Source organism: Mus caroli, chromosome 19, assembly GCF_900094665.2.
Source record: "Mus caroli chromosome 19, CAROLI_EIJ_v1.1, whole genome shotgun sequence".
In the NCBI taxonomy this organism is placed as follows: Eukaryota; Metazoa; Chordata; class Mammalia; order Rodentia; family Muridae; genus Mus; species Mus caroli.
The window spans coordinates 38,380,537-38,394,397 of NC_034588.1; the positions used below are offsets into that span (position 1 = coordinate 38,380,537).

A 13,861-nucleotide genomic window follows, 5' to 3' on the forward strand; every position below is an offset into this window, starting at 1 on the left:
ACACATCGCACTAACGACATTCTATCAGACGAACTTAACAGATGGGATGCTTTGTAACGCATTCCAGCCGAGCAGCACAGAGTACACGGTCTTCTCAGCAGCGCCGTGCTTTGTCTAAAATAAATCATGCATCGGGACGCAAAACAAGTTTCAAAAACACGGGAGCAACGAAATCACTTCTTGCATTCTACTGATCACGAAATCAATAGCAAGAAAAAGTAGAAGAAAAAAAGAATCCGTAAACTCGTGGAGACCAAACAACACATCGCTGAATGAAAAAAATCCTAAAACTAAAAGACAATGAAGACACAGCACACCAAAAACTATGGGAAACAATGGAAGCAGCCTAGGAGAGAAGGAAATTCATACCTACAAAGGCGTACAATAAAAGACTGGAGGCTCGGTGGGTAAAGGTGCTTGCTGCCAGATCTTACCTGAGTTTAATCCCCAGGCCTGAAACAATTGCCAGAAGTTGACCCTCTGACCTCCACACACATGCAATGGCATTCATGCACAGACAGACACACACACACACACACATGTGCACATACATATACAAAATAAAAATAAATTTTTAAAAGTATTAAAACAAAAAGATTGAAAATAAACAACTTAACAAACAAACAAACAAACCCAAAGAATCAGTGAAGCCATTAGACAAATTGACCAAAAGAGAAAAGAGAAGAGCAAGATTAATAAAATTGGAAGTGGAAATAGAGACATTGCAACAGATACCAAGAAATTCAAGACATCATAAGGACATGCCTTAAAATTATATTCCATTAAAATCCAAAAGAAAGTGACACTATGCCAGTGTATAGGACCTGCCAACGTTAAACCAAGATGAGATTTTAAAAAAATTTAGACAGGTCTATAACAAGCCAACCATATTGAAGCAGTAATTAAAAATCTCCAAACTAAAAATGTCAATGGGGCCTGGGAGATGGCTCAGTAAATAATGCTTGTTACACCAGTAAGAGGATCAGAGTTCAAATCCACAGAACTCATGCAAAAGCCAGACATGGCAGCACATGTCTGTAACCCCTGCTCCTGTAACGAAGAGAAATAAAGTCACACAAGACGTCCTGCCACAAACAAAGTGGGAAGTGTGGGCTAAGAACATGATAAAAGCATTCTTATTGTGTTTGCACGTGTGCACGCTTGTACTCACAAGTATAAACATACACAGCACACACACAGACACACACAGAGCACAATTTTGTAAGCAAAATAAATAGTTACTTAAATCTCAGCTCAGAAAGCGTCCCTGCAGAATTCTATCAAAAGAATTATCACCAATCCTTTTCAAATTATTCCATAAATTAGACACAGAAGGAACATTTCCAAACTCAGTTCACATAGCTAGTCATTACCTTGATACTCAAACTAGACAGACACCAAAAAATTATATAATAATCGTTCTGATAAACATAAATGTGAAAATTCTCAATAAAATATTTGCACACTGAATTCATGGCCATATTTTTTTTAAGACTTAAAAACAGAAGCAGGGCTGGCTCAGGAGAACGTGGAACTAGCAGGAGTGGGCGGGGCCCACGAGGATAAGGGCAACGGGCTGTGAAGATGATCAAAATACATTATGTGTATGTATGAAAATGTCATAATGAAACCCATCATTATGTATAATTGATGTATGCTAATAAAAACATTTCTAAAGCACAGGCAGATCTTAACCAGGGAAGGAAAGTGAGCGGAGCTGACGTCCTTGAAGAAAACCGCAGCTCCAGGTCCATTAAACTGTGACAAGGCACCAAGGGAAAACTGGCTCACAGCCATCATCAGCTCACAAGACTCATGAATACTAACAAGTTACAAATTGTCTCATTAAAATGTGAGGGAAAAATGCTAGACGTAGCATCACCCATTAGGTCCCAGTGCTAGGACAGCTAAGCAGGAGGATCGTGAGTTTGAGGCCGGCCTCCGCTACTTGGGAAGACCCCATTTCGAAGAAGGAAAGCTGAGGTGCTAGAGATGGCTGTATGTGTAAGAGAGATAAGAGCGCTCCCTGCACTGCACGAATTTGAGAATCTAAGTTCAACTCCCAGAACCATGCAGAAGGAGAAAACTGACTCCTTAGCTGTCCCTGAACTCCACATGCGTACTGCAGTATGGGCACCCATATCACACACACACACACACACACACACACCACCACCACCACCACCACCACCACCACCACCACCACCACCACCAAATTAATAATACATTTTTTTTAAATAAAGAAGACGTACAGCTCATATCCAAGTCTGTGAGTTCTGCTACGAAGCCGTTGCCGAGTCACCTCAGCAGCCTGCTGTCGCTTCACAGGCTCTGGTGACTCTAGCCTGACAGTGGCTGTCTTTTAGCGAGCCCTGGCACTAGACCCAATCTGACCCATAAAGCCCACTCTCGCACTTGGGCGTGTGTGAGGGCCAGATCTGGCTAACCCACTCTGTCAGGGTTCTGGAAAAGATAGTACAAAAGAGCCAGGTACTTGGGAGAGACTTGGGAGTGTCTGAACCAGTTTTTACTGCCCCTTTCCAACCCGCACCTCCAAGACTACTTGTAAGAATAGGGACACTGAACCCCTTGGGACCAAGACTAGGCTCCTACGGGTGCCTCATTAATGCTGTAGATGAAGCCAAACAGGAATGTGTGTGTATATATATATATATATATATATATATATATATGTGTGTGTGTGTGTGTGTGTGTGTGTGTGTGTGTGATATGTGATATGTGTGTGTGTATGTATGTATATGTGTGTGTGTGTGTGTGTGTGTGTGTGTGTGTGTGTGTATTTAACTTTCCTCACCACACACCCAAGCCCAGCAGTTGGAAGAACTGAGCTGTTAAAATATCTGCATCAATAATGTATCCTCCCAAATTAATCAGCTGCCAGGCAGGGCTTCTAACCCCACAGGCTGACGACAGAGTCTGCCCACACTGCACAACTTAGACAGCGCACTGCAATAGCACACTGAATTCCAGCACAGACTCGGAGCATCCTGAGGAACTCCACCAGCTATCCTTTGAGCTCCTTGGGACCACTTGCCTTGATGTGTCCTAAGATCCCCAAGCAGGAAATGGAAGTACCCGAGCTACAGTGTTCCCATTCAAGGAGGGACAAAAGGGAATGCCAAGTCCCAGGCTATCACCATCAAAACCAGAGTCTCTCGTTCCAGGGCATTCCAGGCTACAAAGCCCTCTCCTCCCCTCTCACACACACACATACACACACACCACAGGGCCCATCAAACCCTACCTACATGTGCATATGACTATCATGGCTCCCAAGTCCATCTTCATCAGAACCCCACCCACCTCCTCCAACAGCAAACATTCTTTTCCCTCAAACACTGGATCTGTTCTTCTCTAGCTCCTGGAAGCAAGGGTCATGTCCAGGGCTTTCTGTGACTACCCTCATAATAGGGCCCAGACAACGCTTTCCACTCAGCACTTGAGATGCTGGCAGTAGATGCTTTTAGCCTGCACACCAGCACCGAGCCCTGGGCAACCTGCACCGTGTACCTGTTGGTCACAGGCCAAGGCTGAACCCAGGTCATGGGAGAACCAAGTGCACTGAATAAAAGCCCAACCCAGAATCACAGCATGGATCCCGGAATCATGGAGGAAGGGAGGAAAAGCCTGGTACTCTCCACCCACAGGCTCTGAGCAGGAACGTGGTGAGGCTCACCAGCCTGACAAACCCATTTATGCCTAAGAAAGCAAGGCAACCCCAAACCCTATGTGAGACTTCAGCTGGTGGGGAAAGGAAGACTCCGGATTACAAAGAATACAAACGGGCTATAACTGAGGTTCCAACGGCTGCTCAGATGGCACAGATGGGCAACGCAAGCCAAGGGCCATCTGCAGCTGGCTGGATAAAGGGAAGGTGGCATGTCCAGGAGGTGGAGTATTATCTAGTCAGTAAAATGGAGAAATGTTGGTATAACAGTGCCATTAAGTCCATTTACATGGCATAGGACCGGCAAGTCCTTGAAAACAGAAAGCAGAACAGAGAGGCAGAGCCACTGTTTAAAGGAGACAGGTTTGGGGAAACCACATCTATATGTGGACAGTGGTGACGGGGTGCAGCTAATGAGGCTGGAGAGTAAGTAGCATTCTCTGTGGTTAAGACGACCGACCGCTGTATATACTTTACTACAGTGTCATAAATGGTCAAGAGGGCACTGAGGAAGCACGGAGGGGCCAGTTCAGGCCACTGAGGAAGAGGCCTAAGAGACTGAGCTGAGGGTCAATGGCCGTCCCATCCTGTCTCAGGTGCAGGAAGCCAGGGAGAGGAGGTTTTACAGAGAGGATCTAAGCCTCATCTGCTTAGGTCACCTCGCTGCCCAAGAACTTCTGTGACTCCCGCTGCCTGTCAGCAACTCCAGATTCCTCCTAGAAGTGTAAGTCTGAATCCATCTATGCTTGTTCCTAGAGGACCTCTCCGTAACACCCTGAGCAGTGAGAACCCTGCCCATGGGGCAGCTGAGTGTCCTGGGACACTTCCACTCCTATGTGTCACTGCACTCCTCAGGACTTAAACCCACCTTCCTAGAACCTTGGGAGCACCGCTTCTTGACAACTCTCTAGTTTCCAAGGTTTTCTGTGATGAAGCTGGGTGGCCTGGTGAGCCCGTGTGCCCAGCATGTCCCCTGCCTCCAGAGCCAGATCTGCCAACAGTTGGCCATGCCACACTGTGCTTAGCCCAGTGGGCCTCAGTTCCCCCGCTGTAAGACATGGGGTTGCACAGAACTGTAACAACCAAAAGCAGAGAGGAGTTGGAAGTGTCTGGCATGAAAGACCGAACAGATGGCTGTGTAACAACCCCATGTTGCAATGATATTAAACTTAATTTTTTATGTGCTTATTGGAGAGATGACTCAGTCGACAAAACACCTGCCACATAAGATTGAGGGCCTGATCTCAGATTCCCCATTACTCTCATAAAAAGCTAGGAACAGCAGCGCACATCTGTAGCCACGGCCCTGGGGGAAGGGTTGAGGAAGAACACAGAGACAGGTAGATGTCTAGAGCTCGTTGGCTAGCCGGTCTAGATGATCAGTGTGCTCTAGATTCAACGAAAACACTCTGTCAGCAACTGAAGGCGGGGAGGACAATGAGAAAGATGCTGGTCACCAGCTCTGGCCTCCACAAACACACACGTCTACACACACACACACACCTGTATGCATATATATGTGCGTGTGCATCTGCACATGCATGCACACACATACTCACACACTAAACACCCATAAGCAAATGTGAGCACTCCACCAGACATACTACTACACATCTGCAGTCCCAGCATCTGTGTGGCAGAAGCAGGACACTAGTTCATGAGTTCAAGACCAGTGTGGTCTATAGAGTCAGTTGCAAGCTAGCTATGGCTACACAGTGAGACTAGTGAAACCCTATCTTTTCTTTTCTTTTTTCTTTTCTTTTTGCCATTAAGTTTGTGCTTCTTTTCCTCAAAGCAGTCGATAACCTTAACATCCTAGGTTTTCACGCACCAATATGTGTAATTGTTTTTCCAACTTAATCATAGTTTTTCCCGGTGTTAAATCTCTGCAGAACATGCTTATTAATTAATGCCTGCTCCTATTAACATCTTTTCTTCTTTTATTTTTCTCTTCTACATTACATCCTGACCACAGTTTTCCCTCCCTCCACTCTTCCCAGTCCCTGTCTCCCCCACCTCTCCTCTTCCTCAGATCTGCTCCTCGGTGTCCCTTCAGAACAGAGCAGGCCTCCCAGGGGTATCTACTGAACATAGAAGAACCAGTAACAGTACCACCAGGCACAAACTCTCATATCAAGGCTGGACGAGGCGACCCAGTAGGAAGAAAGGGATCCCAAACACAGGCAAAAGAGTCAACTCCCACTGTTAGGAGTCTACAAGAACACCCAGCTACACAACCATAACGCATATGAAGAGGACCTTGAGACACTTTTAACAGCAAACCCCCACATATCAATCAAAAAGTAAAAATATTTCCATGCTGGCTGAGACTTTGTTAAATGCCTTCCTTGATGGGACAACTAGTTCGTTAATTTTCCAAAGTATAATACCCTAGCAAAATCATTTGTGTAGACTTCAAAATATAAGAGAAAAACCCCTTACTCCGTATGTCTTCCCAAGCAGCCCCTGCCTGCCTGCATCTCCCTGCTTTGTCTTCTCTGGCTTAAGAATTAGGTCTGCTGCTCACTGCTCTGTCCAGTGCTATAGCTATGCCAGTACAGCGCTCTGCATTCACCGGGCATCCTTATAGGACCACCATGAAGCCCTTTGGAGGGGGCACACCCTGGCTGTTCATAACTGTGAAAACCAGAATAGTTCTGAGCCAGTTTGGGGCTGGGCTGGGTCCAAAAGCATGGGCCAGATCTGAGTGGCTGTCCATCCATGCTGAGCACAGGGGCTTGCTGGGCATACAGCTGTCAAAGTGAGGCCAGCCGCCCTGCCCTTTTCCCTGAGGCTCCTGAGCCAGCTCAGTGGGATGCTGGCCTTTTTCTCTCCCGTCTTGACAGCAGGCACAAATTTAATGGTGGGAAGGCACTTTGCGAATCCAGAGCACTCAGTAATTGCTAACTCGTTCTCCCAGACTGCGCTCTGCCGGCTATAGAGGTGATCATCTGCTCTGGGGATTGGTGCCCTGGGCTCTCACACTCCAGCCAGAGCAGGCAGAAGTAAATACCCAACAGGGGTCTCCACTTAAGAGCTCCCCCAGCACACAAGGGAGCAAGACCTTCCTAAGCAGAAACCAAAGAGAAAGAATGTGATAATAGGGGCCCTTCTACCCCAACTAACGCCAGATCTGGAACAACGACCTTGACCCTGAAAATCTGTATGAACACACACACACACACACACACACACACACACACACCTCACCCTAGTTTGGACACAGATTAACCATGAGAGCATGGCTTTGAGATCAGATGGGCCTGAGTTCAAACCTAGACTCTCATGATTCCTGTCTGAGACTAACCTAACTGTAAGCCCAGATGGTAGTAAAACAAAAAAATAATAACTTTGTAAAGAGGGAAACAAGTTTGGGAGATAGGATCACCTAGATCTCCCTGAGGTTGAAGTGGCTTGTGGGAATAACATTTTCATGGACTTCTACAGGGCTCAGTGGCTAGAAGGACACGTTTGAATTCTAATTTGAACTCTCTAGAGTGGCCAATCCCAGGCTTCGCAGATAGGTGCTTGTCTGTGCTCCAGCCTGTCTCCTCAGCTCTGACAGACAAGGAGCTTTTCTCTAGCTTGTTTGGGTTTTTCTTTTGTTGGTAAGTAGACAGGGTTTAACTAAGTAGCCCTGGCTGTCCTAGAACTCTCTATGTAGACAAGGCTGGCCTTGAACTCACAGAGATCCATCTGCCTCTGCCAGAGGAGTGTTAAGATTAAAGACGTGCACCACTGCTCCTGGCTTGGAGGTTTTCAGGCTTTTGTTTTAATTCTGTTTTGGTTTTTTACTCTGTCTGTATATGGTACGCATGAATACGGGCGCATGGCATGGCATGCATACGGAGATCAGAGGACCACTTTCAGAAGTCAGTTCTTTCCTACACCGTGTTCCAGGTCAGGCTGGTTGCCCAGTTTGCATAGACAAGCACCTTTACCTGCTGAGCCATCTTTCAGCCACTCCCCAGAGCTTTATGACACACAAGAATGTGGTAGAAGAGAAAAGTCCCCTAGAGTTGACCCTGCTTGGGCCAGCTTCTCCTCTAACCATTTACGCAAGGCCACTTCTATCATTAACACCTTGCACCTCTCACAGGCTTCCTGTCTCTGGACAAAGCTCAAGAACTTTCTGGAAAGAGGGATGTTAAGAAATGATGGATGCCTAGCAAGACTCCTAGGGATGGCACAGACGAGAAGAAGGCCCCATCAGAGCTGGGGGCCACCAGGGAGCCCCACTTCCCACACAACGGTCTGCATCTTCTCAGAAGCTGGACAGGCTCAGCAGCTCTGCCTCCTGTCCTGGACGTGTGGCAATAGCGAGGTCACCTTCTGCTTCGGGTAATTTCCCTCGGAGGCGAGACAGATCCATTCTGTACAGCTATTTGTTTCAGTGGAGTAGCCTCCTGCCTCTGATGGGGGCTGGGCCCTGGCGGGAAGGGATGCTTTGTTCTTCTGACCAGTGCTGACAGTTTAATTAAACCCAGCTTGAGACGGGGTCATGGGGGTCAGTCATTCTTCCACAGGGCTGGGCAGGCTCCACAGCCTGGCTCCCACCACCAGGGCCTTGTTAATGAGTTATCGTAGCCCTTATGACAGGGATATATACACACATGGGAAGTGGATGCTCTGAGCTGCCTCAATCACTGCCTGCCCCTCCCGAACCTGCAGAAATCTGCAGAGACCAAGAAGTCAATCTGGGCCGGATGCATAAGGGCTTCAAGGCTAAGCAGAAGCCAGAGAACCTGAGTGCCCAAAGCAATTTGAAGATGAGTAAGGGATGTAGCCAGCCCAGAGAGCTTCTTGTCTGTCAGAGCTGGGGAGACAAGCTAGGGCACACACAAGCACCCAGCCCCACCTAGCAAGGGAAGTCTGCGATTGGCCACTATAGAGAAGTTATCAAAATTCAAACATGTTTACCCTCAAACCTGAGCCCTGTGGAAGTCCATGGAAAGGATACCCTCTGAGAATTGAGTGACAGGTAAAAAGTTGGTCCAAAGGTAACCTGCTGCCAGGTACAGTCGCCCCCTCAGGAGACTCAGGTGTGGCATATCTCTCAGACAGCACCTATGGTGGACTGTCACCTCTTAGACAGGGGCACACGTTGAACCCATAAGGCTATCCAAGAAAACTGTCACAAGCCACACTTCAGTCTTTTTGCTGGCCAGCAGCCCAGCCTCCCTCCGTGGCCTTTCTAGGCATTTCTGCAGGGGTATTTAAATCCTTCTTTTAAAAGATAAAATTGACCAAGTGAAGCAAAAGCCGAGAAGGTCCCTGTGCAGTGAAGAGATGATGCTAAGATTCTAAGCTAAGGAGGAAAACTCTAGACCAGGCTGTGTCTGCAAAGACGAGGGAAGCCAATACTGATGCTAAACTACGCACAAGGGTCGGGTCACTCTGAGGCGAGAGGTGTAGAAGTTAGGTTTGTTCCTCCCAGAGCGATCCCAACACAGATGTCCAGTATTCCCCGATACCTGCTACATGTGCTACACAGTGCTAATGATGCTGAGGCACAAAAGTTTTCATCTCTCATCAGCCTCACAACAGCCCTGAGACGCGGGTATTATTTTGGCCCCACAAAAGAGCAGCTGGATCCACAGGGCTAAAGGAAGCCATACCACGCCTCTGGGACTCGTTGTTTGTTTGGGGTTTTATGGCACTGAGCCTTCTTGCGTGCTAGGCTAGTATTGTACCACTGCACCGCCTCCCTACCCATCAGTGTTAGTTTTAACTCAGACACAGGGGCTTTCCATTAGCGTTCAAAGCTGGCAGGTTTCCTACCATAAATACAATACGTCCTTCTTAAAGAACATCTGGGAAACACAAAAGAGAAAAATCACCCGCAGTCAATCCCTGCTAGAATTCTGCAGTCATTTTCCATGCATTATTTAGAGTAATTCGGGGATCAATACAACTCTGGCTTTTGATATCACAAACATCTGCATGATTTGACATCTCCCACAAAGGCCATTTCTGATGACTGCTTAAGTACTCCATCAAGCAGATATGCTGGAATTTGTCTAACCACTCCCCTGATATGAGGCATTAAGGTTATTTCAACGTTCTCTTCAATATTCTGAATATCGCTGCAGCATGCATACTTATACTGGGGCCTTATCTCCCTGGGGTGGATACTCAGTGGTGAAATTTCCAAGTCCTGGTTTAAGCCCACTTTCAGGTTCATTATGGACCCTCAGAGTCCCAGTGCCTAATTCCAGTCTTTACGTCTAACTGCTCTGTGATCCAAAGCACAGCCCCTCTTGGGGACATCTACTGTGCATTTGGAAGGAATGGACAGGCTTTCCAACCCCAGAGGGACTGCTAGTGTAGAACACACAGTAGTTCTACACTTAGCTGTAGAACGCACTTAGCTTCTGTGAGCTGCACAGACAAGATCAGCTGGCCCACGGACCGAACCACCTGCACACCCTGGCCACACCCCCTCTCCAGCACATTTGGTTTCTCTGAAGTCCACTGCCACACTGATTAGCGGAGAACCCGCATGAAAGTCTTTCATTTTCTCCAGATGTAAAGGCTTAGTAACAGATCCCTTCAAAGCCAAGGGAAAGTCAACAGAGAGACCAGAAGCACAGCCCTGGTGCTGGTCTTAACGCGCCTTCTTAAGGAATACCGTGGACCTGGAGCTAAGAAGACAGCTCCAGAGAGATCACTACATCAGCTGACTCCACAAACTCCTGACACCATTAGGCCCATCCCTATCCCCAAATCTCCAGGGGTAGGACCCACGGTCCTACAGAGATCTGATCTATGTGGTTACAAGTAGGAAAAGGGTTAACACGGTGGTTAATGCTAATAGTTGGGACAGTGAAGTCATCGATACTCGATACTCGAGGAGCTTTGTAGGCTCCTTGGTGATACAGCAAGGAGCAAGACAGCAAGGTGAACTGAAAGAACTAGAAACATCCTCGAATCTCAGTAGCTGTGGGGGAGAGCTGCGCCTTAGTTCCTCTCCAGGGGAGTCTAGGAACTTGATGGTCATGCTTTACACAACACCCCCCACCCCCACTGTCACCCCTACCAGTCCTCGGGTAGCATGAGAGCTTCGTGACTGGGGGTCTTGGACTCAGATGTTTATGTCACCAGAACATGCAGGGGATGAAACAAAGAGTAACAGCAATTAACCCTTTAAACACTCCCTTATCTGTCCCCATAGTTACCGCCATAGTGCCTGGGTGAGCCCAGACACAGGAGTAAGGACTCGACCAATAAAACGTTGCTCGGCCGGTCACCTCCCACAGAAGGTGCCCTTTTCAAGATGGCTCATGCCGGAGGTGCACAGGACACACAGGCGCCGTCATGATGTCAAGTCTTTGCTTGTTGGTGGGAACATGCTAGCAGGCATTCTCTGCTGAGTCCTGCCGGCTCCCATGCCTTGCTAACAGAGATGGGGGATTCAGAAATATGGAGAGGCTGGGGCATAGCTTCGCAGTAGAATGTGTACGTACTCAGCACCCAGGAGGCCCACGATTCCATCCCCAGCATCCAAGCAAAGAGTGAGGAAGAACGTGAGACAGGCCTGAAGAAAACAATCTCTCTTTGCCCAGAGTCAGCTATGGGCTGTAGCCCTACAGAAAAAATGTCCTCCTGCCAAACTCGAGGGAATAGATGCCTGAGAAGCAAGGCAGGAAGTATTCAATGTACTGGCTTTCCTGTGGAGCTTGGAAACACCATCCCCACCCCCACAAGAGCTTGAGGCCACTGCTTCCCTTGGCTCCCAGCCCAGGGGATTGCCAAGAGCAGGTGTCCTCTTCTTCAGGCTCCTCCCTCCTGGAGTGGATTTCCATCTGCCGGTTTGGTTACAAAGTCTGGCTACTTAATATTTGTTAAAGTGTGGAAGACCTTTGCTCCGAAATTCCTATTGAAATATGAAACATGACGAGCATTGGGCTAGGAGTCAAGGCCGCTTTACATCGACTCTGAGGATATTGTCTTGCCTTCTCCAACCTTGTCTCCCCAATGGTAAAGCAGTGGGACACTCTTTCTCACAGTCACATGTGCCAGGTGCAGGAGTTTCTTGCAGGGGAACCTGCATTATCAGGGTCATGACAGACAGACAGCCATGGCCGGCCACCCAGGAAGCATGGCTGCACATCCCAGCTCAACTGGTAGCATAATACAGAGTTCAAGAAGAAACACTGGCTTCCAAAAAAGTTACACTGAGAAAACCCAGGGCCATCTGACCTTTGATGGACGTACCGTTTCCCAGACTGTCCCCCATTCCCTGTAGTGGTCCCCACCTGAGGCTATCAAGATTGATGATAACCACCATTAAGAAGACTCAAAAGTCTCCCAACTCAAAATTTGAAAATCCTCTAAAAAAAAAAAAAAAAAAAAAAAAAAAAAAAAGACTAACAAGAGGGCATGGTTGTGCTAAGTAGTTATAGAAGGAGAAATTAAGAAAAACATGTTATTAGAGAGCAAATGGGAGGTTCAACGTTAAGAATGTCCTGCTATGCAAGATAGTAGTCCAATAATGAACTCCCCACCACAGAGGTTGCCAAACACTCAGCTGCGCCGGGAGTTTCCTTAGTAAGTCTCAAAGGCCCCCATTTAACCCCAGATCCCGCAAAACAGAACAGACCGTAGAACAACTCGAAACCGTGGAGACCCACGGAGCAACAATTAGCAAGTATCCTTTATACTTGGTAGAAGTACATTGGCAGTCGATAAAACAATGGCTTTACACCACTGATACTAAATCCAGTCACAGAACACATGATTCTAAAGGTAGACAGAGCTGAAAATAGAAATAGCTTCACCAGGGCTTAGTAGAATGAATAAAGGTTCAACCCAAGGCGGGCATGCAAAAGCAGCAAACAAGGGTGTCAGAGTGTCCACAGCAGACTGTGAGCACAGTTGCAGACACGCCCTCCCCCCCTCCCCCATGACCCTGCCACCCGCAGCAGCGTGTGCAACTGGATGTACTAGGATTCTTTCAAGCTCTTGCCTGGAGAAGTTCGCACACAGACTCCGATGGAAAGGTCTCGGCCGTGATACCCAGATCCTCTCGTGCCAGTAGGGAGCATGAGGCCAACCAAGGTCAGAGTCAGAGCCAATGACTCCATCACTCTCACACACACACACACACACACACACACACACACCCCACACAGGGTGGGTAGCAACCCACGTGTGTAACTCACAATCTGGATAGAGCCTGGTTGTTCTGGAACAGTAGTTCAGGCAACACTTGTAGCTGGTTGCGGTTCAGTCGTCTGGAAAAGGTAAAAGGAGAGAGTCACCTAAGCGTCAGGTGATGGCAGAGGACACTCAGAAAGAACTGCATTCCAAGTCATTAGGACCTGGACCGGAATCCCCGGAGGACCAGAGTAGAGCCCCCCAGGGAAGCATCTTCTCTAAGGCTCGACTCATCTGTGAGTGGCCACTCGGCCATACAGCACCGAGGAGGAGGAGACCCTCAACTAAACGCTACAGCATCCTTTCTCCTTTGTTTCCCATCATCCCCTTCATGATCCACCAAGAGCTGATCCCAAGACAATCCCAGCTGTGAGTTGGATCCTTGACTCTATGAAATGTGAGCTAACTCCTAATGAGGTAGGGCTGCTCAACATCCTGGTACCTAAATGCTTCATCCATGCTTGCCCAGGCAGCGTTGGCATTTGACTGGCTGGCTGGGTTTTTCTTTTGTTTCTTTTTGTTGTTTTATTTTATTTCATTTTATTGTTTGCTCTGGTTCTTTTTAAGTGAAAAATAACTTCTACTAAAACTGAATGCTTTCGGATAAGCACGGGGATGCATGCCTTTAACCCCAGCACATGGGATGCTGAAGCAGGAAGGTCATTCTGAGCTTGAAGATGGGCAAGCCTGAATAATGAGTTCCGGGACAACCTGAGACAGGCTGAGACCATATCTCAAAAGTAGGGTGAACTTAGATAGGTTGATAGATAGATAGATAGATAGATAGATAGATAGATAGATAGATAGATTATAGATGGATGATAGAGAAATAGAGAGAAATAGATGATAGGTATATAGACAGGTGATAGATTATAAATAGATAGATGATATATAGATAGGTGATAGATTATAAATAAAGAGATAGATGATAGATATATTATAGATAGATGATAGATATATTATAGATAGATGATAGATATATTATAGATAGATGATAGATATATTATAGATAGA

General features: G+C 47.2%; 1 protein-coding gene across 1 annotated transcript in view; it reads right to left on the reverse strand.

The window, feature by feature from the left end:
* Window positions 1-13,861, reverse strand: part of Slit1 (slit guidance ligand 1) — a 143,589-nt gene that overhangs the window by 107,374 nt on the left and 22,354 nt on the right. Inside the window, exon 4 of the mRNA XM_021151346.1 lies at window positions 12,853-12,924. Coding sequence (XP_021007005.1) covers window positions 12,853-12,924 — 72 coding nt within the window. The remainder of the gene's footprint in view (window positions 1-12,852; window positions 12,925-13,861) is intronic.